This window comes from Tursiops truncatus, chromosome 15 (genome assembly GCF_011762595.2).
Source record: "Tursiops truncatus isolate mTurTru1 chromosome 15, mTurTru1.mat.Y, whole genome shotgun sequence".
Taxonomy (NCBI): Eukaryota; Metazoa; Chordata; class Mammalia; order Artiodactyla; family Delphinidae; genus Tursiops; species Tursiops truncatus.
In genome coordinates this window covers 20,273,370-20,300,449 of record NC_047048.1, presented here as the reverse complement: position 1 = coordinate 20,300,449, position 27,080 = coordinate 20,273,370, and the positions used below count along the sequence as shown (strand labels likewise).

Genomic DNA, 27,080 nt, shown 5'->3' with positions numbered 1-27,080 from the left:
AATCCGCTTCCGCCACAGCAGGCGCAACCCCGCCCCTTAAAGGCGCAGGCCCCCTAGCCTACAAGCCCACTCCCCCTAGCCTACAAGCCCACGCCCCCTTGCACGACTGCGGTCCCACTCGGCCTCTAGGGGGCAGAGTCCAGCGAGCGGGCGATTTCCCGGGCCCGCCCCCCGGGTTCTTGAAAGCTAAAGCGTGGCAGGGGCCGGGCCGGGGAAGCGGAGGAGGCGGGTCTCCATAGAAACCTCCACCTGTTTCCGGCCAGGCTGTGCGCGATTAGGGGCTGTTACCGGGGCCAATCTCAGCCAGCTCGCCTTTTCCCGGCGGCCTCTGCGGGAGCGGTGGGTGTTGTACACAATCATCATGGCGGCGGCCGGAGCCCCGGATGGTGAGTGTGGAGGGGGTGGCGGGCGCCCGGGTCGGGCCGAGGTGAAGCGGGAGCTCCTGGGGGATGCGGCCTGGCGCGGCGGGGGGAGCAGTCTGGCTCGGGAGCGGCGGTCCGGCGGGCGCCCGGGCAGAATCCGGTCCCAGGCCCAGCCCGCGGCGAGCGCCCACCCCCTAACCCCCTTGCAGGCATGGAGGAACCGGGCATGGACACGGAGGCCGAGACCGTGGCGACCGAGGGGCCCGCGCGGCCCCTCAGCTGCTTGGAGGCCGAAGCCGCGGCGGGGGCGGCGGCCGAGGACTCCTGCGCCGCGCGAGGCAGTCTGCAGCCTGCCCCGGCCCAGCCCCCTGGGGACCTCGCGGCCCAGGCCTCGGTCAGCAACGGCGAGGACGCGGGCGGCGGCGCGGGCAGGGAGTTGGTGGACCTGAAGATCATCTGGAACAAGACTAAGCACGACGTGAAGTTTCCCCTGGATAGCACAGGCTCCGAGCTAAAACAGAAGATTCACTCGATTACAGGTAATCCCCGTGGCTCTGACAGTCTTTCCCACTTCACCTACCTAGTGTTGACGCTGTGCTAGGCACCGCGCTGGCCTCTTTCCTTGCATCAGCGTTCTCAGTGCTCACAACAGTCCTCCCAAGTAAGTAGTAATGTGCCTGTTATTCAGGTGGGGAAAATGAGACCCGAAGTCAGAGCTAGTCAGTGGCTGAGCTGGGATTCAAGTCCATTTCTGACTCTTCGGCCCAAGTTTCTAACTTGTGCTTCTAACATCTCTAATAAAATCACCTAAGGCGCTTGTGAAATTTACAGCTCCTAGGCCCTTCCCCCTGGAGATTTTGATTCAGTGGGTCTGGAATGTGGCCAGGAATTATTTTTAGCAAATGCCTCAGGTACTTCTAATAAGGGAAGTTTAGGAAACACTGTTTTTGGCTCTCATGCTGGCCCCTTCACAGATGCTCGTGTTACTTAGTTTTTTCTTATTTACAGCAGTTTGCCATCTGAAATGATTTTCTTTTTACATTTTCTGCACGTATTCTGTAAGCTCCATAAAAACAGAAACCTTATTGGTTTCTATATCCCTGAGGTTTATGGACTCTCACTTAATATTTGAGTCACAAGATGGTTGAGGAACAACTTGGAATGAATAATAGCTGATATTTATTGGTCAGTTATTAAATACCAGGTGCTGCACTAAATGCTCCGTATTTATTATATCTGAGTCCTTAAAACGAGTTCGTACAGAAGGAACTATTGTCATTACTCTTATGAAGTTCTGGAGACTCAGAGAGGTTGTGAATTGCCTGAGTGCACAAAAGTAATTGGCAATAGAGCAGTATTCACTTTCGGGTCTGTTGTGCAAGAATGTTTTTCGTTTCTTCCTTTCACTGTCCTCTACCTTTTCTCGAGGTCTCCCGCCTGCCATGCAGAAAGTCATGTATAAGGGACTTGTCCCTGAGGATAAGACGTTGAGAGAAATAAAAGTCACCAGTGGAGCCAAGATCATGGTGGTTGGCTCCACGATAAATGATGTTTTAGCAGTAAACACACCCAAAGATGCTGCCCAGCAGGACGCAAAGGCCGAAGAGAACAAGAAGGAGCCTCTCTGCAGGCAGAAAGTGAGTCTGTCGTGTGATTGTTGGTCCTGGGAAGTGTGAGGCTTTGTCCTCTCAAGCCTAGGCTGGTTGTATCCTTTCTAGAATAAGCTCCTTTTTGGACAGGGCCCATGATGGAAATTTATGGCAGCAGTTGGGTGCGGCTGGCTGTTGAGTGGAGGTGACAACTACCTGAGATTTGCATCTTTGTCTCATCTGGCGGGTCAGTGTGTCTCAAGTCTATCTACTTTAGGATAAGACCTTTGTAAAGGCAGGCTTTAGACCAGGTATTGAAATGAAGCAGATGTGGGTTTCTCTCCTATTTAGTGCCAGAGAAAAATGCCAGTGTTGGAATTAATCCTCCATTTTACACAAGTGCTTGCATTTGTTTTTTTGTCTTGTGGCTTCCCTCACGTCAACAAGCCCTTTTCTGGATAGGCATGGAAATCAATAGCTTTCAGAGGTTCCTCTAAAACTGACTGTTTCAGGAAGCCAAATGAAGCTGACTAGGAAGATAACTCTGCTGATTTTCTTTTTTCCCTCTTCCTGGTCTGTGAAATGGGGGCCTGAATTTTTACATGCTTTGTTGGTCATTTTGGATGGAAGAGATCCGGCCTGTTTTGTGCTCATTGTAGCCATTCAGATTCTTTTTTGTGATTGGGAAAAGTAAGCGTGTTTCACTGTGGAAGGAACTGATTGGAAGAACCATCACTTGTGATCTTATCACCCAGCTAACCCCACCTGTAGTTATGGAGTCTCCTGGCTACTCTTAATGTGTTCCAGGAAAATAGATATTCTCAACTTAATCTGTATCCTGAGGAGAGTAAACCAACCTTGACCAACATCAGTTTCAGTGACCTTAGGCACCAAGGCACATGGCCAACAGTGTGAGAAGGACACAATTTTCTGTTACAGGTCCGTAATCCCTTATATGTGCTTCCAGAACCCCAAAAGAGTCTGAAAACTCAAGTGCTTTTATAAATTTGGCAGCAAAACCTGATCAGAATTAGTGTGAATAGTCATGTTTTGCCCTAGAAATATTAACATATTTGGTAACAAGGTACTGTCCTAGACTCCACAAAGAATATTATGTAGTGTAGTTTAAAACCATATTATGACAAAAAAAGAAAAACTGTATTACGTTTACAAAATTCTTAAAAGTTTTAGACTTTATAAAGTACAAAATATTTGTCCTTAGGGTTTCAGATAAGAGACTGTAAACCTATATTAACATCTAAAATGTGTTTATTTGGATATTTTTGCCTCTAAATATGGGATGATAATGTCTTGTAACTAAATGAATGCATTTCCATTTTCATATCTTCCTCTGCCGCAATGTATGAAATTGTCAAATAGGAACATGTCAGACATGAATGAGCCTTCCCACTGGTTACACCCTTGGAGCATAACATGCCTCTTAAATACAGGTTTTGAGTTACTAATGGTAGCTTAACAGGCTTTAGAAGTGTTCTCCACAGTGAAGGGAAAATTCTTCAAAAGGTACTTGTGAGGTATGAGTCCAGTTAGGCTTCTAATCCACGCAGCTTTGTTCCATTGATGCCGGTTATGAGGCATAACGTGGCCTACTGAGAGGGACCCGTTCTCCTGGCTTTTCGTCAGCTTGCTCAAGAATCTAGGGCTGATATGTAGACTGACCTTTTGCTAGTAGTCTGGCAGTGTTGAGTTTATTCCTGCCAGAGGGTTTCCACCATGCCCGTGCGGGTTTAAGCTGGCTCTTGGCCACCTGGTCCGTAAATTCGATTAAATGTTTACCCTCTACCCACTTGTTACCCTATAGTTCTAGCTTGACCAGACAGCGACTGTACCTGTAAAGCCACAGATGGAGAGGAAACAAGACTCAGGCATTTGGGCCAGACAGAAACAGTTTTAGGGGGCCATGAGCCTAATTAGAACCCTTAATGAGCTGCTTCAGACTCCTGAGGTGGGAGTGGGGTTAGAGACTTCTTAATGTCAGGCTTTAGAGTAATCAGCATTTCTCTTTGGAAATGTGGCTCCTGAGCTTTCTGTTTAGCTGGGGTTGAGGGTGGGGTTATGGGGAAGATTTGTGCAATGGACTGAGTCTCCATTTGTTGAAGGAGTGCCCCTTCTAGGGCAGCTAAGCTGATTATCAGCATCCTTGTAGGTTTCTCTGGGAGTTTAAGTTGACAGAAATGGCTGTCCTGTTTCGTACATGCCAGGAGAGCAAGCACCCTTTGTGGCTGTCTTATCTTGATGTTTAATTCTTTCAGTGGTGATTTCGGGGGAGGGGGAGAAGGAAGTGGAGTTTATTTGAATTAGCAATCTGGAAATCCTGATTGCTCTAGAGCTTTGATGTCTAATGCGGTAGCCACATGTGGCTGATTAAAGTTCAGTAATATTAAGAATTCAGTTCCTTACTCATGCTAGCCACGTTTCAAGTGCTTAATAGCCACAGGTGACTCATGGCTACTGTTTTGGACAGCATAGATATAGAACATTTCCATCATGGAAATTTCTGCTGGACAGCACTGCTCTGTAGTGTCAAAGGACCCATATCTGTAGTCACAAAAAGCTTTTGAACCAAAACATTAAGGCTTTCTTCATTCTCTTTTTCAAAGAGGTAATAATAGATAAAATGCAGTCAGCTGTTTCATTTAATTATCTCTTCTGACTTATAGCAACACAGGAAAGTATTGGATAAAGGAAAACCCGAAGATGTGATGCCGTCTGTTAAGGGTGCCCAGGTAAGCCGAACTCCTTTGTGAGCATTCTGAAAAGGAACCAGACTCACCTTCTGACTTCCTGAGGTTCCTGCAATCAGGTCCTCGAGTCTTGTCCCGTCTTCTTTTCCTGTCTCGCCTTGTTTCTGGTTCCTCCCTCTCTTACCATGCTCTTGTGTCTCCAGGAGCGCCTGCCAGCTGTACCCTTATCTGGCATGTACAATAAGTCCGGGGGAAAAGTGAGACTTACCTTTAAGCTAGAACAAGACCAGCTGTGGATCGGCACTAAAGGTACGGACTGCTCTCACCTCTTCCTGGCCCCTGCAGGGCGTGGCCTTGGGTGCAATTCTGCTCCTCATTCTGAAATCCTTCTCCACTGTGCTTTGTGTGCTCCTGGCTTTCAGTTTTTCTTTTTGATGCTCGCCTTCTATTTGGACCCTCTTCCCTCATTCTTTTTAGTCTGATCTCAGGGCCAATCCATCAGACATTGGCTCTTCAGTTGCAGCCAAAACCAGAGGTTCCAAACATGTGGCCTTAGGGCCAGGTCTAGTCCACAGACGAGGGTTTTATGAGTTTACACACAATCTGTGAAAATCGGGAGGTTTCACTGGATCTGATTTTTTTTTTTTTTTTTTTTGTGCTTCTCTTGAAAAGAAGCAAAAGATCTAGCCATTCTGGACCTGCATTTTCACATGGCAACGATCAGACGGAGCTGAGCAGTGGTTTCAGGGGGTCCATGCTGTAGTCCTCACTGTTTCATTTATCTTTTATTGTAGCCAGCTTTATTAATTTATGTCACCTGCCTGGCTCCTGTAGATCAGAGTTTGCCCCTGTACTAGGGACCTGCCCCTCCTTCCCTGCCTGGTTGCCCTCTGCTTCCCCGCCCCTACCCTGCCTGTGCCTGTGAATCAGGCTTGCTTTTTGCTGGGAAGTGTCTCTGACTGTCCTCCCTCTCCCTTCCCCCAGACGGTTCAAAGTCTTGTCAGTTACATTCCAGAATTATTTGTGTCCCTTTCTTTGCCACTCTGTTGCGCCAGTTAACTCCTAGCATCTCAAATCTTGGTCTGTTAAAGCAAATTAACCTATATCCCTGCCCCATCCGGGATCTCTTTTGTCCTGCCCATCTTCTGTACTGGTTTTTCCTCACTGGTTCCTGTGCTCAAAAACCTTGCGCTCTTTAAGGCCAAGTTCAAATGCCTAAACACAGTGTCCCGTATTCTCAACGGTGGGGCCCAGTTTAAGTTTCTGACCTCACTTCCTGCCCCACTTGCATTGTTGTGCCCTACGTACTTCAACTGCATCACTCCCTGAGCTTCCCACCATGCTTTGCACAGCTCATGTCTTTGCTCATTGCTGTGCCCTTACCCAGAATGCCTATTTCCCATTCCTGTTGTTAACAAAGTCTTCTGAGGTCCTACCTAAATGTGCTCTCCTAATGAAGCCTTCCCTGATATCTCCCCCACCCTCCAAATGAATTGCTGCCCCTTCTGTTCATAGAGAGCCCCATTATATCCTCAGAGCACTCATTACTCTCTGACTTGTCTGTCCCCCTGTTAGATTCCTGGAGGGAACCGAACATGCCTAATTCACCTGTTTCTGGCCAGCACTGTAGGTATTCAGTGTTCGAGGTAAATGGTAAAGAGAAGTATAGGGGATCTCATCGTCTGAGGTTACGTGGTTTCAGGGACAGGCCATTTAGTATGATTCTGCTTAAAATGGGACCAAAGTTTTATGGAAAATAATTGGAGTAGGGGTGATGGGGAGTGAGATTTTAATCATGTGAAATATGAAAATGTTTCTGTTTTCAACCCTATCCTGATTCTTAAAATGAACAAAAATTGAAATGGCCAAAATGCTTGAGTTTCCTAACAAGTTTATGATTCCTTGCTATAGTCTTCATTTCACTTTCGACTCTAACTGCATGGGCAAAGCAAGTTGTGCATAATATTTAAGGGCTTTCCCAGCATTCCCAGGGGCCTTTGAACCCTTTAGCAGGTCATTCTCTTCTGCAGAGCCTGTCACATCATCAGTTTTTTTTAATTGTGAGCTGCCCTGCCTCTGTCAGGTCGTCACTTATTCATGACCTTGCAGGTGATTTTGCTTAGTTCTCCACCATTGCATTGACTTGCTGAGAGCCTGCCTCTTCCTAGGCTTGCACTTTCACTCGGGCAGCCTAATGGGAGGCAGGGACTAAGGATGCTGGCGCAGAGGGTGGGTGCAGGCTGGGGAGCTGGACGAGGACTAAGTGTGTCAGTGTTCGTTGGTTCCTCAGGGAGTGTTTTCAGGTTATGAAGTTGTATAGGAGCCAACATCGTAACTGCAGGGGCTAAAGAGAACCTCCCACACGTGAGTTAGAGGTTTTATTTCAGCTTGTAGGAGCAGCTGCCTTTCTGCTTTGGCACAAAGGCAGAGCTCTAGAAGAATCTTGATGTATCAGGGCTTCAGAGCTGTTGAGAGCCGCATTACTCACTAGCCTTGTTAAAGAGCCTGGCCGTGAACATTCATGTCTTCAAGGGTTGACCAAGGCCACGCTTTCCATTCCCACCCAGACTGCTGTGTCAGTGTACCTCAGGCTTTCTTCTCACTTGGGAGCCCGGTAGTCCTGTCACCTGGGTGTCCTCAGCACTGTCCGAGGAGGACAGCTTGTTCTGGGAGTTGGCTGCCAGCCACTGGCTTCATCTTTCTGCTGACGTGACCATCCCAGCTGCTAGTTGGCCTCTTTCTCCATGGGGTGCTTTACCGAGTGGCACTCAGGGGCTTCTGCGGTAGCGTGTGTAGAAGGCAGCACTGACAGCCTCAGGCCCAGTGGAGGGGGAAGAACGAGCTCCAGGCAGGAACTGGGACCTGTGACCACGTGGAGCCGCCTCGGGGGAGCATGTGCCCTGCTTGTAGGGAACTCGAGTCTCTAATCTAGCTGATTGCTGTCACTCAGGAATGTGGGCCCAGGATTGTTGAATCTTCTGTGTTTTCAAGAGAAGCCAGAAGTTCATATTTTTGCGTGAAATCTCTGGACAATTCAAAATGGCTGATGTTTTTAAAAGTTTCCATCTTAAAGATAAGTGCTGGTCAGGTCCTACCTGTGGGTCACTGTTTTAGAGCCAATGAAAGTCAAAATCTGAATGAACATCTTCAGGTCCCATCTCCTCATCCCCATTTTTCAGAGACCAAGGCCCACAGGATGGAAGTAACATGTCTCAAGTCACCAACTAGACGACAGGTCAGGGCTCTGAGTTCCTGGTTTGTTTTGTCAACTTATTCGTTTTCCAGATTTTGCTTTCTGCAAAGCCTGTAATGAGTTTTCCAGCTTGGTTTCTCCATGTGCTGAGAACTCCTCCCTGAGGTGTCTGCTGCTTCTGGGCAGTGGCTTTGTTGTGTAGGTGCCCCCACCTCTCCTGCCACCAGCCCTGTCCTGCTGCCCTCAGCTCACCTCCAGTCTCATCTCACTCCAGGCATCCCTCGCTGCCTCCTCTTTCTTACCTGCCATCCTTAAACTTGCTGCAAAATGTCTTCTCACCCCATGTGATAAGTGGCATTTAGAGTGTTAATCATAAGAGGTTATGAATGCTCTCGGAGAACTTCTTCAAGTGTGTGTATTTGGAGGGGTGGGGGACCAAGGGAGGGAATGGGGGGGCGGTGAGTGAGCAGGATCAAGGGATAGAAACTGGTCTTAAAGCCCCAAGCATCCCCCTTCCTGTACAAGTCACAGGGGCATGCAGTTGCCTCTTTTTGGTCCCCTTGGCTATCCCAGGTGCCAAAGACCTCAGCCAGGGCTGGGCTTGGCAATAAGGGTGCAGAGGAATTTCTTGGGTGTTTATTAATCATCAGACGTTACAGAGTAACACCAGGCAAGCTATACCTCTGCTCTCAGAAACCTTTAATATACCTCTGTCAAGTCCAGTTCCCCATTTGCCCCTAAGAAGTTCCCAACTCCCAAGCAGGGCTGGAGGTGCACTGACCAGATCTTTCCCGTCGTCCCTAGAGGGTGGGGAGAGATTCCCCCAGCCACGAGCCCTGAGGAGGGACTGCTAAGTCACAGGAGTAGAGCAGGGGGGCCTTTAATAATCACTGTAATCCCTCTTAACTTAGAGCGGACTGAGAAATTGCCCATGGGTTCCATTAAAAATGTGGTCAGTGAACCTATCGAAGGACACGAAGACTACCACATGATGGTAAGTAGCCGGCGTGGCCTGGCCCTCCCTAGACTCCTGCTTCTGCTCCTCTAACAGGGGATGGATGTTTCACTGAGGAGAGTACTCAGTGTTGAGAAGACGCGCAGGGTTAAGACCCTCATGTTGTCTTCCCATTCTTAGAACTTAATCTGTGACCTATTCCTCGTTCTGTTTATTTTGCAAACCGCACCCCGCCCCCAGCAGTTTAAAGGGGAGACACTTTATCTCTGCTGCATCTTTCATATCTGTAATGTTTTGTTTTTAGACCAGGAAAATAAATATGAAGAGGAGGTTAATGGCTTGTGGGTCTTCATTTTAAGTTTTGTCTTGCGTATGAAACAAAACCTCCCACTCGCCTTGGCGTCTGTGAGGGCACCAGGCTGCCCCTTTCTGCAGTGATGTTGCTTATCCCAGGGGGCAGCCCTCGAGGGGCCGAGGACCCTGTGGGGAGGGTGGAGTCTGTGACCTGGTTAAGCAAGGAGTTGTGCTCTAAAGAGAGCGGCTGCTCTTTCCCAGACAGCACATCTGGAGGCATTCCCCAGGTCTGCAGAACAGAGCAGGAGTTCCGTGGTGAGACTCCCTGAGCAGCTTAGGCAGACACCTGTCTCCCCAGCACTGTTGAAGGGACTGCTTTAAAAAGGAAGTTCAGCCACCTTGCTCCGAAGTTGCTGTGCCAGAGACCTGAGCTGAGCGGTGATAGGGTGTGGGCGGGGCTGCCTCCCTTGCTCGCTGAGGAGGTGACAGTGATGTAGCCACGGCGGCGGCGGCCCAGCCCAGGGAGGAGCAGGAGCCAGCGGTCTGGGCTGCGGGTTGGCCTCCAGGGTTCACGGCGCAGGGAGGTGTTGGGAGGTCCGGGAAAAGGGGATCTCGAGGTATGGCGGTTCTCTCTGGGCAGATGACAGGTCCCCTGGCTCTAGGAGGTCAGCCAGTCGTGTCCCCTCTGCTGCCCTGTCGGGGTCTGTCAGCTCAGGGGCTTCGTCAGGCCATGGCTGGCCATGCAGCCCTGGGTGCACAGCTCATGGGTGTCCTCCGGGCAGTGGCGACGACGACACAGGCTCCTTTCAGGCCCTCGGGTGGCCCTTCCGCCACTAGTCTCTGTAGTCTTTAAAGGATTGCAGGTGATTTGTTTTGCCTGCTCAGTGAATTTTTCTGTTTTAAAAGTTGGATTTTAATATTTTCAGTTGGGCCCCTTCACTCCCTTTCGAAACATCTGTCTCACCAGTTTGACCCGGTAGGGTTTGCAGTCCCAGTTTTCAGACAGCCTGGGAAGAAGGATTTCAAACAAGTAGAGTGGACCATTTTGGACATCTTTTAAGGAGGTGGTGTGGACGGCTAATGCCTTTGTATTTAGTTTAAATGCTGATTTCCCTCTGGAGTCATTGCTGGCAGAGGTGGGTTCTAATCGCCCCATTTCTTTTCTAAACGCCATTAAGTAGCACCTTGGCCTTTGTCTTAATGAAAGTGTTTATTTCCCTCTTTGCAGATGCCATTTCACTAGCTAGATTCACGGGTCACCTTAGAAAAGGGGGGAATGTCACCTTAGAGAAATGTTACGAAGCATAGAAAAGGACCGAGAGTGCTACAACAAACCCATATATCCATCACCAAGAAGTGACTGTTGTAAATACTTTGTAACTTGTTTTCAATCTTGCTTTAAATAAAAGAAAATATACCAGCAGTGAATATGTCCCCGTTGTCTTCCCCTCCCCCATTGCCATTATCATGATTTATCATGTGGATCCTTCCATCTCTCTGTGCATTTATTTTCACGTATATCCATGACCAAGCTACAGTATTGTTTTGTGTTTTTTCAGTTTTCATAAATGGTATCATGGTATGTATCGTTCTGCAACTTGCTTTTTTTTGGTTCGACATTACGATCTGTCTGTATTAACTCTAGATCCAGTTCATACCTTGTAAAAGTAAATCTAGTATTCATACGAGTAGGTCACTTTTAATTTTGCGTTCCCTTACTGATGGATATGTAGGTTGTTTCCAGGTTTTTATCATTTCTGACAGTGCTGCTTTGAACACTCATGTCTGTTTCCTCCTGCATGTGTGACAGTTTTCCTAGGGCAGTGGTTCTCAAACTGGTCTCTGGATCAGCAGTATTACATCACCTGGGAACTTGTTAGAAATGCAGATCCTCAGGCCCCGCCCCACCTCTCTGGAACCAGGAACTTTAAGGGCTGGAGCCCACCATTCTGTTCTAACAAGCCCCCAGCTGGCTCTGCTGCACGCGCGAGTTCGGGAACCACCGCTTTAGGATCGGCTATGCTTAACTCTCCCACCTTTTTATGTTTTATTTATCCATTTATTTTTGACAGGAGAATGCTCCCCATGTGCACAGTTTTTTTTTCCCCTTCCCCTTTTAATTAATTCACTTCTCAGCCCTCCCCGTGTTTGTTGTGCTGCCTGCTCAGTCTCCCGACCTCTGAAGTACCGCTTGGTTTTCCTTTTTCCCTTCCAGGCGTTTCAGTTGGGCCCCACGGAAGCCTCTTACTACTGGGTGTACTGGGTTCCAACTCAATATGTGGATGCAATCAAAGACACTGTGCTGGGGAAATGGCAGTATTTTTGAAAGCACTTTCACCTCTGGCCCAGGAGACTGACCCAAAGTGAAGGACATTGCTGGGAGAGGCCTGCAGCATCCCTGGATTTCAGAGTTCTGGAACTTTGTTCAAAAAAAATCTATATCCAATCTAAGGTGATGTGGTGACTGAAGCCAGAGGTGATGTACTTTCACCATTAGCTTAATTTTAACTTAAAATCACCAGTTCCCTTTCTTGCAGTCAGCTTCATACCATTTTTAAAAGTCAATATGGTGGAAATCAATAAATCTGAATTCTGAACATGTTGTGTGGAATACTCTTAAGTGTGTTTGAGAGTAGATCTACCAATTTTGTTTAGAAAGCAATTATCAAAAGCTTTCTGGTTTCTTTCTTTTTTTTTAAGTGATTTCACCTGAAATATTTTCATGACTCTTTGGTTGCAAACATTTGGACTGTGTTGTGATGAGTTGGGGTGGGTTTTTCCCTCTCTTATATGAAATTGTATGCAGAATGTGGGGTTAGTAAGCCATATTTCTCTGTCCATTGATTCAGAATGAATTCTTTCCCTTTTTATTTTCCCACTTCCTGGATTGGAATTTATGTTTTAAAAACCCAAAGATGTCAGTTCCTCCTCTTGTACCTCATCACCACTTCCTTTCCTGGCTTCCCTCCTGCCACGCTGCTGCTCGTGAGCACTAGGCGGGAGAGGAAGAGCTGTGGGTCTGGTCGGGGTCGCTCACACTGGCCGTGGTGACTGTTGAGCAGCAGAGTGTGTCGCAGTGACTCCTGTCTGAACGTCTTGCCCTTTGGGCCCCGATCTCTGGGGAGATCCGCTGCTGCTTTGACGGTTGTCTGCAGCCCTCACTGATTCGGCTTTGAGGCCCAGCCTGGCACAGGTGTGCCTGGGTATGCCGACAAAGACCTCTTTGAGAGGAGCCAGGTGGAAGCCAGTTACACAGCCCTACAGCCACAGACCCAGATCCTTCTTTCCTTAGAAGTTTCGAGAAAGTCTTCAGCAGTCCAATGATTCTTTCAGTTACGCGTCTCCATTGGGTCCTTCTGCTCATGTGTTATGTTCAAGTGTCCTTCATCCCAGGTTCAGAGATGCTGCCTTTCTCAAGAAGAAGACATCTGACCTAGTGGGTTGGCCGATGTATTTAAACATCGAAAATGGGATAAATGGCTTTCGTGATTAGCTCTCCCTCTTCTGGTTTTAGCCCTTATGTTCTTCGTCCACGTGAAGTTCTGTTGTCTCCCGATGGCTTGGTTGACTCTGGAATGAGGGACGGTCTCTTGGTGAATGATACCCTTTGTGCTGTTCGCTGTTGCTCTGCTGCTGTCTTTGCAATTCTCGTCTCACTGGTGCAGGCCCTCATAGTAAGGTTTGGCGAGAGATGTTCCAAACTTCACATTTTGGATTCTAGACTGTTACCCCTCATTCTGTGAAATGTATTAGCATGTGTTCGCCTAAGATGACTATTCCTTGTGAGCCAGTTTATGGTGATATTCTGCGCCCTTCCCTTCTAAGCTGTAGTTCAGGAATCCAGCCCATCCAGACAGACTCTTGCTTTTCGTGGTGTAGTCAATGCCAAGTTATGCATCTGGGCAGGAAAACCTACTGTTGCTTTCTTGAGGGGCATAAGTATGTATGGGAAGTGTGTAGTGTTCAGGAAACTGCCTGGTTTTCATCCTTGAAAAAGGAGCAGTGACTGTAGCTTTTCTGTCCTCGTTGGCCCGCAGCTCCTGGAGAAAAGAGTGCTTCTTTGCTTCTTGTTGAAGCCTCCCTCTGCAGTTGACAGGCCTACAGAGGAAGCGGTCACGTAGCAAGAAGAGCGTCACCTCAGTTTGAATACTGCCCTTGCTGTTGGCCGGCGTCCCTGTCCCGGAGGCTGGTCCTGACAGTGCCACACGCCTGCTTTTGGTCTCTTGAAGCACGCGTCTCCGTCCCCAGACTGGCCGCGTGGGGCTGCTCTCTGAGGTCCTTCCTGCCAGGTCTCCTCACTTCCCCCACTTGTGCGGCTGCCCGTGCCACCTGACGCCCCTCCCTCCCGGTGACAGCGTGTGTCCCGTCTGTCTCCCTGCTCCCCGAGGGCCAAACCGCCTCTCGCTCAGGCTGGTGTCATCTCAAGACAGGACCAAAGCCTGTGTGAGCCTTTTTATTTTAAGTAAAATGGTGCTTTTTTCCTTACTTGGAGATATATAAATAATGTAAATGCTATCTTTTCATATGGACCTGTCTGAGTGTTGCTTTACAGAGCTCACTAAATCTGCTGGAACCATCTTGGGCTCTGGCTCCCGACTCCGTGGAGACCTTGCTGGAAGCCCCGGAGAGCCGAGGGGGCGGCACCAGGAGCCGCTGGGAGGAGTGTGGGGTGTACAGCCGTGCCTGGGTCCCAGCAGTTCACTGGCTTGTCACTCGGCCCCGTGAGTGGTCGCTTCATCATCTTACGGGCCAGAACGTACTGACTAAACCTGTGTTAGCAAACTGAGACTCTGTGCCCTTCGGTAGCCTCACGGTGTTCATTTTTCCCTCAGGATGCTTTCTGGGCAGAGCCCTGGCTGTGATCCCCTCGCCGCGGCCCGGGGCGTGCGTGCAGGGCAGGGTGGCCGAGGCCGCTGCTTTCTCTCGGGAGGTCGTGCCGGCGGTCCCCCTGCAGGGCTCGCTCGCTCGCTCGCTCGCTCGCATGCTTGCAGGCAGCCTGCCTTTCCTTCCCTCCCTGAGGCGACTTGGCAGGATGGTGACAAGCTTGTCCCTGCGCGGCCTGGCCCCTCAGCTCTGTTCCGGTCAGTCCGGTCAGAAAATGTAGAAAGACAGTCCCGACACATACTGGAACTCTTTGGTATTAAGTATTTTAATCGATGACGGGCCTTTGGCAAGTAGCATCAGCTCTTTTTAAATGAAGTCGAACTGAACTAAGGATGCACTTTCTCCGGAGTTGCTGCTTTAGATTACAAGGGCCAAGGAAACTCACTTTGCCACGTCTCTGAAAAGTTGCCGTATTTCAGCCGGAAGGGGCTGCCTTTCTTCTTACTCTCACTCTAACCACGTGCCTGGAGGAGCGGTCCTGGGCTCCGCACTTGGCTCGCCCTCTTTGCCGGGGGCAGGGAAGGGCGTGGGTTGGACCCCGGGTGCCAAGGGCCACTCAAGGGCGGCTTGCTTTCCACTGCATCCTCTGAGGGACGCCTCTTTCTCTCCTTGCCTCTGCTCATGCCTGTTGTCTTGGGAAAAGATGGTCCCTTTGTCTTAAGGCTTTGTGAAAAAGTCATCTCCAGTTAGGACTGGCCCCTGTTTCCTTCTTAGAGGGGCCTGGTGGCCTTTTTGAAGTTACAGGCGGTCAGGAGCCCTCCAAGGCGCGCGACATCTGGCAAGTTTACCTGCCAGGCTGGGTGGTTCTACTGCTTTCTGAATTTCTAAGAATCTCTTCGTTTCTTAACCAGTTCTGCAGAATTATTTGACAATATATATAAGTACCATGTTTTCCTTGTGGTGTACGCTCTGTTCTGGTTTTTGTTTTTAATCAAATGCCTGTTTGGGAGGAGATGAACGTATTTAGTCTTACTAGATTTGCGCTGCTGGATTGTTTTTTTAAGTGTAACCTTGACTAGCTGTCTTATTGTTTATCCTGTAAGATTAGTCTATCAATTAAAGTTTGATAATTAATTGCGTCTTCTTTTCCTTACAATTCTTCACGCGCCTAATCTGTACTGGGGATTGACCAACATTTGGAAATGAGCCCAGAGCCATTTTTGGCCAGCTGTGGTGTACCATGTTACTGTCTTACTTATTTGGCGTATAAGTATATCCAAGTTTGTTCCTGCTGAAAATAGTTGATAAAGGGGTTTGATTTGTTTTACACTGTGTTAGTCAAACTACCCCTCGGCAGTCAGCCACGTCCCTATTAGGGCTGTTCTCCTTGGCCCGGCCCCCAGGCATTGGAGGGGAAGCTGCCTCCCAGCCCTTACGCCTCCCGCCTAGCACCTCGTGTGACTTCACTCTTCGAGGACGTGTTTGGTGAAACACTGAGATGGAGCTGTAGCTCTAGCCTCAAGCTACAAAGACCCAGGAGGAGGGAGGGAGATCTGTTACCAAAAATGGGACAAAAGCAGAATCCTTGGCACAAAGAGTGACTATAGTTTGTCAGAACTGGTTTTGACCCAGCACCACTCCCACTGGAACCCTCTCTTCTCTTCCCCCTGCGTTGTAAATGTTCCTGAAGGTTCTGGTCTCACTGCCCCTTCCTGGCTCTTTTCCACTTTTCCAATACCTCATAATCCTGAAACAACACTGTTAGATTCTTAAGCCTCTGACTGTTATATGGGAGGGAGGGACGGGTGGGGCTGTGCTATATGTTGCCTGCTGCCCGCCTAGGGAATCTTCGGTCTGCACAGAGGGTACTTCTGGACTCTATCCCAGTTCTGAACTGTTATTGCAGGCACCTTAAAACGAATAGGATGATTGACCCTCCTAAGATGGAGAATGAGATAAACTCCAGTCTGAATTTCTTACCATATTTGGGGGGGGAGATATCTTGGCATTTTCTCAACTGTGGGTAGCTAACAGAACACTTTCTACAACAGGACCCCACAGAACAGACTGTCACTAGGGCAGGAGGCAAGGACTTCTTCCTGCTTTTGCCCGAGCGGTCTGTCTAGCCCATGCCAGCTGTAGGAAGTTGACGTGCTTTCCACCCTGGAGGCCTGTGCCAACACCACCCGGCTGCTTCCAGCTGGGATTAACCTCTGGCTTTTCCAGTTCATCAAGGCTATTTTTGTTCTGAAGCCTTGTTAGCCTATCTTATTCTACTGATAGAACCTTTCCTACTCTTCACCGCATTTTATAACTCCTAGCTCTCAAGTTTCTTCTATTTTTACCACTTTCCTCCATATCTAATTTCAATCCCTTGCTGTCTTCCCTTTTTTGTTTTGGAAATTTTCAAACCTACAGAAAGTTGAAAAATGCTAGTGACCACCTCATGCTTTCACCTGGGTTCATCAGTTGTTAAACTATTAACTCCATTTGCTTTCTCTCACATACTTTATTTTGCTGACGCATTTGACAGGCATGCAGACATCATGGCACTTCACCTGTGGATATTTAAGCAGCATCTCTGAAGAATAAGGCCATTGTTATACCTAAGTATGACACGGTTATCTCACCTAAGAAAACTAACATCAATTCAGCAATATCATCTAATATACAGATGATATGATGTTAGTAATATCACCTAATATATCTTCTAGAACTGTTCTTTCCAATCAAGAATCCTTATGTTTTTGAGTCCTTCTCCCAAGTCTTGTATTTTTTTTTAAATGGCTTTTTTCTCTCACTTTAAAGTAATCTCCTCCCATACGTTTTTAATCTTAATTTCACAGTGACCCCTACTCTCTTTCGCTTCCCGTCATGAGTCTTGTACTGTATGTTACTGCAGCTTCTGGAGCTGGGGTTCAGGAGGAGGTTGTCAGGGAACTCGCGCCCCCGCTGGGTAGAGTCCCCTTGTCTTCTGATCACTCTGGCTTCCCTCCCACATCTAAGTCTGAGATTTAAGGACCCCAGGGGTCCGTGACTGAGGACTCTTGGTTATTGGTGACAAACCCAATTCACATGAATTACGCAAGAGGGTTTGGCTCATGTAACCAGAAAATCCGCAGTGTCAGACCTAGGCCTGTGCAGGCGCTTCAGTCTCATCAGGCGCCTGACCCTCCACCTCCTGGCTCTGCTTCGTTCTCTCCTGACTTAGCTTCTACCAGACTTGCAGCCCCAGGGGAAAGAGAATTGTTTTCTTCCGCAAGAATTCCAGAGTAGAAATACCACACAGGGCTCTTATTGGCTTGTTACTCTGCCCTCCACAAACACACAAACATAATAACCTTAGTGTCCGAGACGTGTTAGTTGACTTCCATTCATTGTGAGTCTGGGGCTTTCGGGTGAATACTGCGGACTGTAGAAAACGGCAGCTGTGGCAGACCACCCAGCAGGGATTGGACCTCTTGCTGTGTGCCAGGTAAATCACTTGGAAAGGACCTTCTTTAGGGCTCCAGCCTTGGTGAAGAGTGGGTTCCTCTTCTGGACCCTCTCTCCACGGGGGACTTGCTCTTAAATACTCTGCCTGCAAGTCCCGTAACGTCAGCTCCTTCACTGAGTCTGTCCATTGGCAGGCAGTGGGTCAGATTACGCACACGCGTTACGTTGTCACCACTCCACCATGTCCATCTTGTCAGCCCCACTTTACCCATCGGAGGAAACTTAGGCTTAGAGAAGTGACTTAGCCAAGGTCATATGCTTGTCAGTGACCAGGGCTGTGATTCAGAACCCAGATTTGCCTGATGCCAGAGTCTGCAGATGCTCGTGGTATTGAGAACTTAGGAAAGAAGTTGGCTACTTCTTGTTTTGCTTTCATACTTTTTCTTCTTTTCTCTCCCCAGTTTAACGTCTTAAGGGCACTAACTTGTGTTTATGACTTGATTTTTAAACTTCAACCCTTAACATTTATTGCTTGGCTACCATTTAAAAAACTAAGACAGTAAGTAATATATGCACTTGATAGAGAGATTTCAAGGGGTAAGTCTCACACAGTTCTCCTAGTTTCTCCACCCCGGCCCTTCTGAAGGAAGTAGAATTCACTTTAGGCTTAAGCACTAAGAGGCCATCTCACGAGTGGAGGGTCAGTCATTCCCACGTAAATCCCTTATCAGAGGGAGAGGGCATCCGCAGTGGGAACTTCGCAGTAGCGGGGAACAGGCCCAGGCAAAGCATCTCACAAACACTCTGACTCCAGCCCGGAGTTTTTCTTGAGATCTGGCTCATTATCTGTCATCTGCTTGGGTATCCCACAAAAATCCATCGTCCCAAACTGAAATTATATCCCTCTTCTTTTTTTTTTTTTTTTTTTTGCGGTACGCAGGACCCTCACTGCCGTGGCCTCTCCCGTTGCGGAGCACAGGCTCCGGACGCACAGGCCCAGCAGCCATGGCTCACAGGCCCAGCCGCTCCGCGGCATGCAGGATCCTCCCGGACCGGGGCACAAACCCGTGTCCCCTGCATCGGCAGGTGGACTCCCAACCACTGCACCACCAGGGAAGCCCCCCTCTTTTTTTTTTTTTTCAACTTTTTGGCTGTGCCACGTGGCATGCAGGATCTTAGTTCCCCGACCAGGGAATCGAACCCACTCCCCTGCAGTGAAAGCATGGAGTCTTAACCGCTGGACCGCCAGGGAAGTCCCTGTCTCCCTCTTCAATCCGACCCTCCTCTATTCCCTGTTTCAGACAGCAACTCACCCAGCACCAGTAGCCGAAGCCATAAGCTTGAGAGATACCCTAGACTTAACTTCCTCCATCATCTGACCAAGTACTGCTATTTTTATCCCCAGAATATTTTTGCAGTCCATCTCTCTTTATCCCATCCTCCAAATCTGTGTCTTTCTCTTGGGTTCTTCTAGTAACCAGCAGACTCATCCCCTTCAGTCCACCCTCTGCCGCCAACCGCTGAGCTCAAGTATAGCTGTGTCTTCCCTGCAGAAAATCCTGCACCCACTGCCAACAAGTTCCTTACCAGACAGTAGGGCCCTACTTCGTGACCTGATCCCGGCCACAGCTTGAACCACAGGTCACCCCACCCATGAGTTCACGCTCCAGCCATATCCCTGCCTGAACAAATGACATCTGTGCACACGGGGCGCTTCCATGTCTCCTGCCCTTGCCATGGGGCTGACCCTGGCAGAGCCTTAGAAACTCTGCTCAGGCTTCACTGCCCAGGAACGCCTTTCCCAAGCCTCACTCCTCAGCTTCTGCTGAACTCCTCTCAGTTTTCACAGATTTTTAATACTTCTGTTTTTCGTTTATTACACAAAACATGGTATTTATAATTTAGAAAATACTGATTAGTGAAAATAAGCCAATGTTATTTCTACCACGTGGTGGTAATCTTTAACATTTTGGTATGTGTTTTATGGAAATGGAATCATGCTGTTTATAGTCTCTTTTCACTTAAAACACCAATCTTTCATTGTGTAAAATTATTTCTATTTAACCAATCCCATATCATTGGATATCCAGTTGTATGCCATCAATATACTTTTTGTTACATGTATGTATCATGTTGAATTTTCTCTTTATTTTGACAAATTTCAAACAGGATAGTTGACAGTGGTACAGTGAACGCCCATATACATGCATATACCTGTCAGCTAGTCACCATTTGTTAACAGTTTTGCTACTGTTCTTTTTCCTGAACCATTTGAAAGTCAGCTGCAGACATCTTGATGCTTCAAGATGTAGTAAGTATGCATCTCCTGAGAATAAGGTTAGTTTACTACATAATACTGATTATATCTAAGAAATTTAACACTTGTTTTATCACCTATGTAGAGTTCAATTGTCCTCAAAATGTCTTTTTAAGTTTTTTTTTCCCCAAACCTTTCAAGCTTCACATTTCCCATGAAGTTGATGTCTTTGGTCTCCTTTAATTTAGTTGCCCTGTCCTTTTTGTCCCATATCATTGGGGTTTTTTTTAAAGTCCCACCTTCTGGATTTGTTTCCTCATCAGTTTTATCAGCACCAGAGGTGACATGTCCTCAGTTTATCACGTCAGGTATTGGTGATGCTGAATGTGAAACATCATGTGGATTTTAACTGTCTCCCTTATTAGATGGCGAGCTACCTGAGAGCAGAGACAATCTTATCCTTGTGTACCGAGGCCCTGCCTCGGGGAGTGTGCCGCACATGGTGAGCACATCGTTGTTTCACTGGGTACATGAGTGCACGGGCTGTTTGGGAGACACAGAAGAGCGACGGGGCCACACACAGGTCATGACAGGCCTCCCAGCCACCCTCTCTCAAAGGGCCCTGCCTACAGCAGACACACTGATCCTCGACGATTTAAAACTATGCACACAATCCCATTTATTCTAATTCACGCACTTTGGAATGCTACGTTTGGCCAGTTTGCTGCCTATGTATAGTGGCACACAGGTCTCTCAAAGAACTTTGCAGCAAGTTTTTAGACGAGAAGGGCCTCTGCTGTTGTCTGAACACCCAGATCTGTAATAGCATCATCAATGAGTGATGTGTGTGATTCAGTGAGCTTTTTTTTCCTCATTCTGGCTCCCTCGGGACTTAGAACAGCTATAGAATGATGTGAATGGGCTGTTTCACTGCAGGTGTATGGTTAAGAGGTTAGCAAGCAGTCATTTCGGTGGCAGTACTGCTAGACTGCATGATCTTAGGCAGCAGTAAACACAGATGCAATTTTTGGTAAAATGTGCAGCTGCCATGGAGGTTAAAAAAATAGCGAGAAGGACATTTACCCCAGATGTTAAATTGTGGTACATTCCCAGCAAGGGAGTCTTGTGCAGCCTGTTTTGTTGCCTGTTGGACCTCTAGTGCCTAATAAGCACTCAAACTATTTGCTGAATAAATGCAGTTGTGAAAAAGAACAAGGCAGTGCCTTACGCTCCAATTTGGCAGTTTTCCAAGAATACCTTGTTAAGTATCAATATTAAAAAAAATGCAGTATAACAATGAATGCTTCCTATTACTGAAAAAGGCCAGAAATACAGCTGCCTGACCTTGTCTGTAGTAATTCTAGAGTGACACAGAAGGAACTGGCAACATTGGGTACCTCCAGGAAGGAGAAGCAGGTGGGAGTGTGGCCTGAACCCCAGACCAGACTGCAGAATCTTGCCATGTCATCCCTCAGCCATGAAGCTTCTCTGCTGGCTGAGGGTCACTCAGCCAGTCCCTCCACCTCTGTAACGCTACTTCCCACTTAACTACAAGACCTCGGTCTCCTCCCTCCTACAAACTAGAAGTTTCGGGAAAAGTAGAGAAGTATTTTATGATAGGTCTCTCAAGTTAAATCTCATCAAGAGCTAGGCAACTGCCTACATTAATTCCAAAGACCTAACGCAGTGCTAGGAATAAAAGGAGCACAAGTTAATACTGATATATGACAAACAGACACAATGTCAAAGTAATCTTCTAGGAGGAAAGAGAACCTTTTATCCTCCAAAATTACTAAATTCCATTAATTCAGAAATGGATCCTTAGGTCAGGGATGAAAAATTAGTCCCACACGCTGGTGTCAGCTGATATATGGAATAATCAGTAAACTAATGGAGGCATAAATATATTTGAGGCAAAATGTTTTTTATCACTAATTCATTCCTCATGCTGAAGGTGATGTCTCCGGAGAGCAACTTGTTTCAAGTACCCTGCTGGAAAGTCATATTTTTGATATGCACGAATACCAATGACAAATCAGACAAATCTCTAAAAATGCCAAGCAACGTCAATATAAAGCAAGCACTTTAGAGACGTAATTAAAAAACTGAAGACAGAAGAACGTTGGTTTTATAGATTTATTTTCAACAGGCAAAAACACTTAAGACAATTTAAGTACAAGTCTAAACAGAATTACTCTGTCAAAGTCAGCAATGATGCAGAGATGCGTTCTCACTTCCAGACAGTCGCCAGCATCTTCTGAGTCTTCTCTCCGTGAAGAAAAGGGGTCTGGCAAAAGATAAGTTCAGTGTTTCTCTCTGGTGCTACTGACTTTAAGTGATAATCTCTGAGGTGCTAAATCCAGGATGACTGAGGTTATAGACTCTAATAAAATGTTTTATTTTAAAAGTCTGATCAGTTGATTATTCTACAGCCTAAAGAACAATAGCCAATATTTATCATGAGGCTTCTTTACATCAAGCGTTGTATTAAGTGATTTACACACACTATTCAATTTTACCTTCACAGAAGCCCCAGGTAGGTCCTATCATCATCCCCATTTTACATATGAGGAAACTGAGGCCTACAGAGGCTACGCAGCCTGCCCAAGAACACAGGCTTACAGAATGTTGCAGAGCTGAGAATAAGCTCGGGTGTCTAACGCTAGAGTCCATCCTCTTACTCACAAGGCCTCTCCTGCCTAATTAAGAGCCAGGCCATCTCAGCTTCCTGGACAGTTACCCTTGGGTGGGTAACTGAGGGAGGCAGAGGTCTCTGCTTCTGGGTCACCTTGCTCAGTTTTTTGTACGAGGCTGCTTTTACGAGGAGGGCTGACAGCAAGAGAGTCCTGTCCAGGAGTGAACTGCTGTCAACACCTCTGGAGGAGAAAGATGATCACTAGGGCTGGCCTCCTTGGAGTGGCAGATAACCAGAAGGTGCCAGCATTTTATAACCAGTGAAAATCTGTCAAGCACTTCCATTTTTCCATTTCTTCCCAAGTCTGTCTTTATTGAAGAACCACAGAGGGGTTAATTCTATGGGAGAACATAATTCCATAAATCAAATTATTTACCTGATATTTTATTCATATACGTCCTTCTTATCTGCAATGTAATCTACAATTTCTTGTGGGCACATTAACTTCTCCGCATCTATATCAGGAATTTCAAACCCTGAAAGTAAAATGTGCAACAATGCGTCAGTGTAGGAAATGCCAGTCCTTTAGAACTGAAAGTATCTAACACTTCAGCAATACCCAGAAGTACATCAAAAATTTCCAGCAACCCTGAATCCCATTTAAGTTGTGAGCCTGTTATGTTTCCAGGCAACATTTTAGATATAATTCACATATTAGAAAATTTAAAGTGCAAAATTTAAATGTTTTTTAGTATATACACAAGGTTGTGCACCATCACCATCATCTAATTCTAGAACATTTTCATTACCCCCAAAAGAAACCCTGTAGCCCTAACCAATGCCATCCCTCTAGTTAGCATACTCTCTGAGGAACGGTAAGTTCTGCTCTGTAGGAAGGCACAGAAGTCCCTTGGCTTCCACTCAGGCAATTCACCCCCAAAATGGGCTGTGGAACCTTGTAAAGGTCTCATTTGCACAACTAACCGTCCCAGACAAGGGTAAGTTGGAGTGTGCATGGGAGGCACTGCAGGAAACCAAAGCGTGTGTGAGTCTGTGCACGCACACGCCCTATCCTTGGCACACCCAGCACTTCTCTAGACATTTAGGCCTAGCTCATCGGGGAGGTGGGGAGGAGGGAGATGGTGCACCGAGGTGTCATCAGCTTCTCCACAGGTGAGGCTATGCCCTCATCTTGGAGACCCACCTCAAGAATCTCCGTGCCACACTCCCCCAGGCCTCTTCCGGTCGCTTAGCCCTTGGTATTACACCGGGCACTCTGCGGACCTGCAGTAAGTGCTCTCCAAGTAAGTGCACTGTCCCTAATAATCACTTCCCCCGACAGTAAGCAGGGGTGGGGGAGGGGTGGGCACGACTGTTGCAAACCCCAATCAGGCTCCCAGCACTCCTCTGCATTTAATCCACCGAAATCAAGAGCCACGACAGGCAGGTCCAAGACTCAGCCCGTGTGTGTTACCAAATTCGTCTTCCATGGCCATGATAATCTCCACTTGGTCCAAACTGTCTAAGCCCAGGTCTTTCATAAAATGGGAATTTACTGAGAGCTGCAAGAAAAGAAACACCAAACGCAAAATTCAGTCTGTGAGAGCGTTTGTTTCTCAAGATAACTGAATGGTGAAATATCAGTCATTATACAGAAGATTTTTTAATATAAAAAGGCCATATTTTAAACATAAAGAGCCACAACTAACATTATACATTGAACGTGTGCCAACCCACACTTGGCGTGCTTTATATGTTAACTTACTCTACCTTATTTTGAAATGGTTAGCAATATATATAAAGCTAATGATGAATTCACTTTATATATTTTATGATGATCTCTGATCACTGTTCTGAATGACATCTGAGAGTCTGGTTTTTCTTGCTGCCTTACCACTAAGACACCACACCTTAGAAGTGAATTCTGCTCCCTCAAGAACAGCACACAGTGTCTATTATCACCCTGTCTTTAATTTAGACCTCAAGATCACCAGGAGGAATTCTGCTCCCTCAAGAATAGCACACAGTGTCTATTATCACCCTGTCTTTAATTTAGACCTCAAGATCACCAGGAAGAATTCTTCAAAAACCACATCAAAAACAAACTACCCTACCCACACCACAGATTCTGTTATTAAAGAAGGAATGTTTTAAGGTAGGACTGTGAGAAAAACTCCAAGAAGAGTTAAGTTAAAAAAGCAAGGTGCACAACAGTATTTACAGTGTACTACCGGTTGTGTATTTTTAAAAGGTTGGGAGATATAGATCACATAGTACATATAATATACATACATGTACTTGTGTGTGTGTATGTATATATATATATATATATATATATGCCCTTCCATATGCACTGAGAATCTCTGGAAAAATACTCAAGAAGTCAGGTCAACTGGCACCTCCCAGAAGGAGAACTGGGTGCCTGGGGTGACTTTTTACTTAATGTCCTTTAAACCCTTTGGATTTTGTACCATGTGACTAAATACTCATTTAAAGAAAAAACATTTAAACCACATCAATTACCTTTTCTGGGTCAATCTTGTCATAGAGTTTCAAGACGTAAAGAACACGGTCCTTGATGCCCTCTAATGTCAAAGGGGGTGCATCACTATACTGGCGGCACAGCGGTGTAACTCCACCTGGAACCTAGACCAAGGGAGGGAAGCACTGCTGTTGAGCCTGAAATGCCTCTGAGTAAAGGCATTGGCCTACAGATGTCTTTCACAAAGCTTTCATGGGGTTAGCAAACCCATCTCATCTGATTCTGTGGCCATTGGGACACACCGAGGCCTCATGCTGGGTAGTGTCAGAAGCCCTAGCAGTTCAAGAGCATAAAAATGGATCTCCTTTCCCCTCAGAGCCAGGACCGGCCCCCTTCTTTCCTCTGTTCAGCCATCAGGCTTTGGACATTGGTTCCACTCAGTAACACTGCCACTAAAACCATCTAGGGCCTGCAGAAGAGCCTAAGGCTTCCCATGGCATCTTAAGCAGTGCACTGCCTCTGTAAGGCACTGCCACCTTTAATACCCAAGTCAAAATAACTCATGCCAAGAGCTGTCAGGGTGAACTGAAAGGCAGCTCACACTGAAAACCATACACTGGAAGGATCTAATTTGGCCCCAGCAGTAATTACACTAACTTTGGCCAAGACAAATGAAGCCAGTACCAACCCAAAGAAGAGGATGATGGAGCCTGACAGGCATACACTCCAATCTATTTTCCTTCCAAGTGGGCTTGCCTTGTTGCCACCAACTAAATAATGAGCCATTCTGATCTTTGCCATGATGGAGTAGTATCTCAAATCTCTCTCCCGCTGCGGAGCATAGGCTCCGGACGCGCAGGCTCAGCAGCCATGGCTCACGGGCCCAGCCGCTCCGCGGCACGTGGGATCCTCCCGGACCGGGGCACGAACCCGTGTCTCCTGCATCGGCAGGCGGACTCTCAACCACTGCGCCACCAGGGAAGCCCCACACTGCTCCTTTAACTCAACTTCAAGGTGACACTTTTAACCTTTTGATTCATCGATAAGACAATGCCCCCTGAATGAATCCACTACACTGTCAGTAAATCTTGACACTGGCTGCATAAAAGAATCACTGGCAACTTTCGAAAACCGATGACCAAGCCCCACCTCTAGAGATTCTAACTGATTTGGCCAGGGCATCCTTAGTTTTTATTCTCATATCTTAGTCAAGATTGAAACCACAATTACATGAAGTCCTGGAGTTTGAAAAGGGAATTCTCAACTAAACCTTGGGAGTCTATCCTACTTTAAGACGATAGTTCTTAACCTTGAGGCGCTTCAGAATCACCTGGGGAACTTAAACAAAAAACATGTCAGTGCCTCATCCAAGAGGAGTAAATCAGATGGGGAGGGGGAGAGCCCACGAGGGATTTATTTTTCTTTCTCTTTCATGCTACCCAGGTGACTTGAATGTGCAGCCAGGGTTGAGAATCACTGACCTAAGGAGAGTTTCAGTCTCAAAAAGGTTTCATCAGATTAAAAAGAAAACAAAACAAAACTAGATACTACTTGTTTCCTATCCTTCCAAGAGACCCAGAAACAGGCAAAAGGAGCCACAGGGAGAAATCCAGGGAGAGAACTGCTGTGAAGAAGGCTGTAGGCCAGGGTGTCTTCCTCTCTGCACCCCGTCATTATTTTTTCCTAGAAAGCTATCACGGTATTTATCATTATCACTACAATTAACGGCAACCAGTATTGTGAGAGCTTACCAAGCACCGCCCTCGGTACTTTACCTGTATGATCTCCTCTAAACCTCGCTGAAACTCCACAAGGTAGAAACTAGTATCCCATTTTTACGGCTCAGACTGAGGCTTAGCGAGGTTACAAGGCTTTTCCAAAGTTCCGGGGTCAGCTTTCGAACCCAAGGGTGTTTGACTGGAAGATCTGTGCTGTTGCCCGTAATCGCTAGGTCACCCGGGTCCCGGCAGGGATCAACCAAGCACCTTTAGGCAGTGGGACGGAGAGCGAGCAGGCGTCCCCGGGTCACCCCCACCAACAGCAGCCACAGTAGCTGCGGCCCAGCTGCCTGGCCCGTCCCCACCACCCCGAGCGGGCCCGACGCCTGACCCCAGCCAAGCCCCCCCAAAGTCACCGCGAATCACCTGCGTGAGCACCGAGGCCGGATGCGGAGCCCAAGACCTCGCTCTGGCCCCCGCAGGGAACAGGGTAGTGCAGAGTGACCGGGCCGCCGCCAGCGTGGGGAGCCGGGGCAGCGGCGCGAAGGCGGCGGGCAGTCGGCGGACACAGACCCAAAGGACACGAGCCGCCATGGCTACGCCGACCCAGGAGGCACTGCGCCGCGCCCTC

At 47.5% G+C, this 27,080-nt stretch overlaps 2 protein-coding genes across 12 annotated transcripts; one reads left to right on the top strand and one right to left on the bottom strand.

The window, feature by feature from the left end:
* The first annotated feature begins 230 nt into the window (after positions 1-230).
* UBFD1 (ubiquitin family domain containing 1) lies at positions 231-22,021 on the top strand. 10 transcript variants are annotated; one of them, XR_012326078.1, is made up of 9 exons: positions 231-386; positions 572-901; positions 1,791-1,999; positions 4,633-4,698; positions 4,860-4,965; positions 6,232-6,282; positions 7,836-7,891; positions 8,761-8,843; positions 10,327-10,526. XR_012326078.1 is itself a non-coding variant. In XM_073792212.1 (7 exons), exons 1-7 carry the CDS (start codon positions 362-364, stop codon positions 18,832-18,834), a joined length of 822 nt encoding a protein of 273 aa, XP_073648313.1. In that variant the 5' UTR covers positions 231-361; the 3' UTR covers positions 18,835-22,021. The 10 variants fall into 10 exon arrangements, 7 of the variants coding, with proteins under 7 accessions (XP_073648313.1, XP_019777417.1, XP_019777424.1 ...); XR_012326076.1 differs by lacking the exons at positions 6,232-6,282; positions 7,836-7,891; positions 10,327-10,526 and adding exons at positions 18,832-20,116; positions 21,569-22,021; XR_012326077.1 differs by lacking the exon at positions 7,836-7,891.
* NDUFAB1 (NADH:ubiquinone oxidoreductase subunit AB1) lies at positions 21,737-27,080 on the bottom strand. 2 transcript variants are annotated; one of them, XR_012326079.1, is made up of 5 exons: positions 26,876-27,080; positions 24,773-24,895; positions 23,633-23,811; positions 22,686-22,785; positions 21,737-21,901 (listed from the first exon to the last, which is right to left on the bottom strand). XR_012326079.1 is itself a non-coding variant. In XM_004320771.3 (5 exons), the coding sequence occupies exons 1-4, from the start codon at positions 27,041-27,043 to the stop codon at positions 22,694-22,696; spliced, it is 471 nt and encodes a 156-aa protein (XP_004320819.1). In that variant the 5' UTR covers positions 27,044-27,078; the 3' UTR covers positions 21,737-21,901; positions 22,686-22,693. The 2 variants fall into 2 exon arrangements, 1 of the variants encoding a protein (XP_004320819.1); XM_004320771.3 differs by having other exon boundaries at positions 23,724-23,811; positions 26,876-27,078.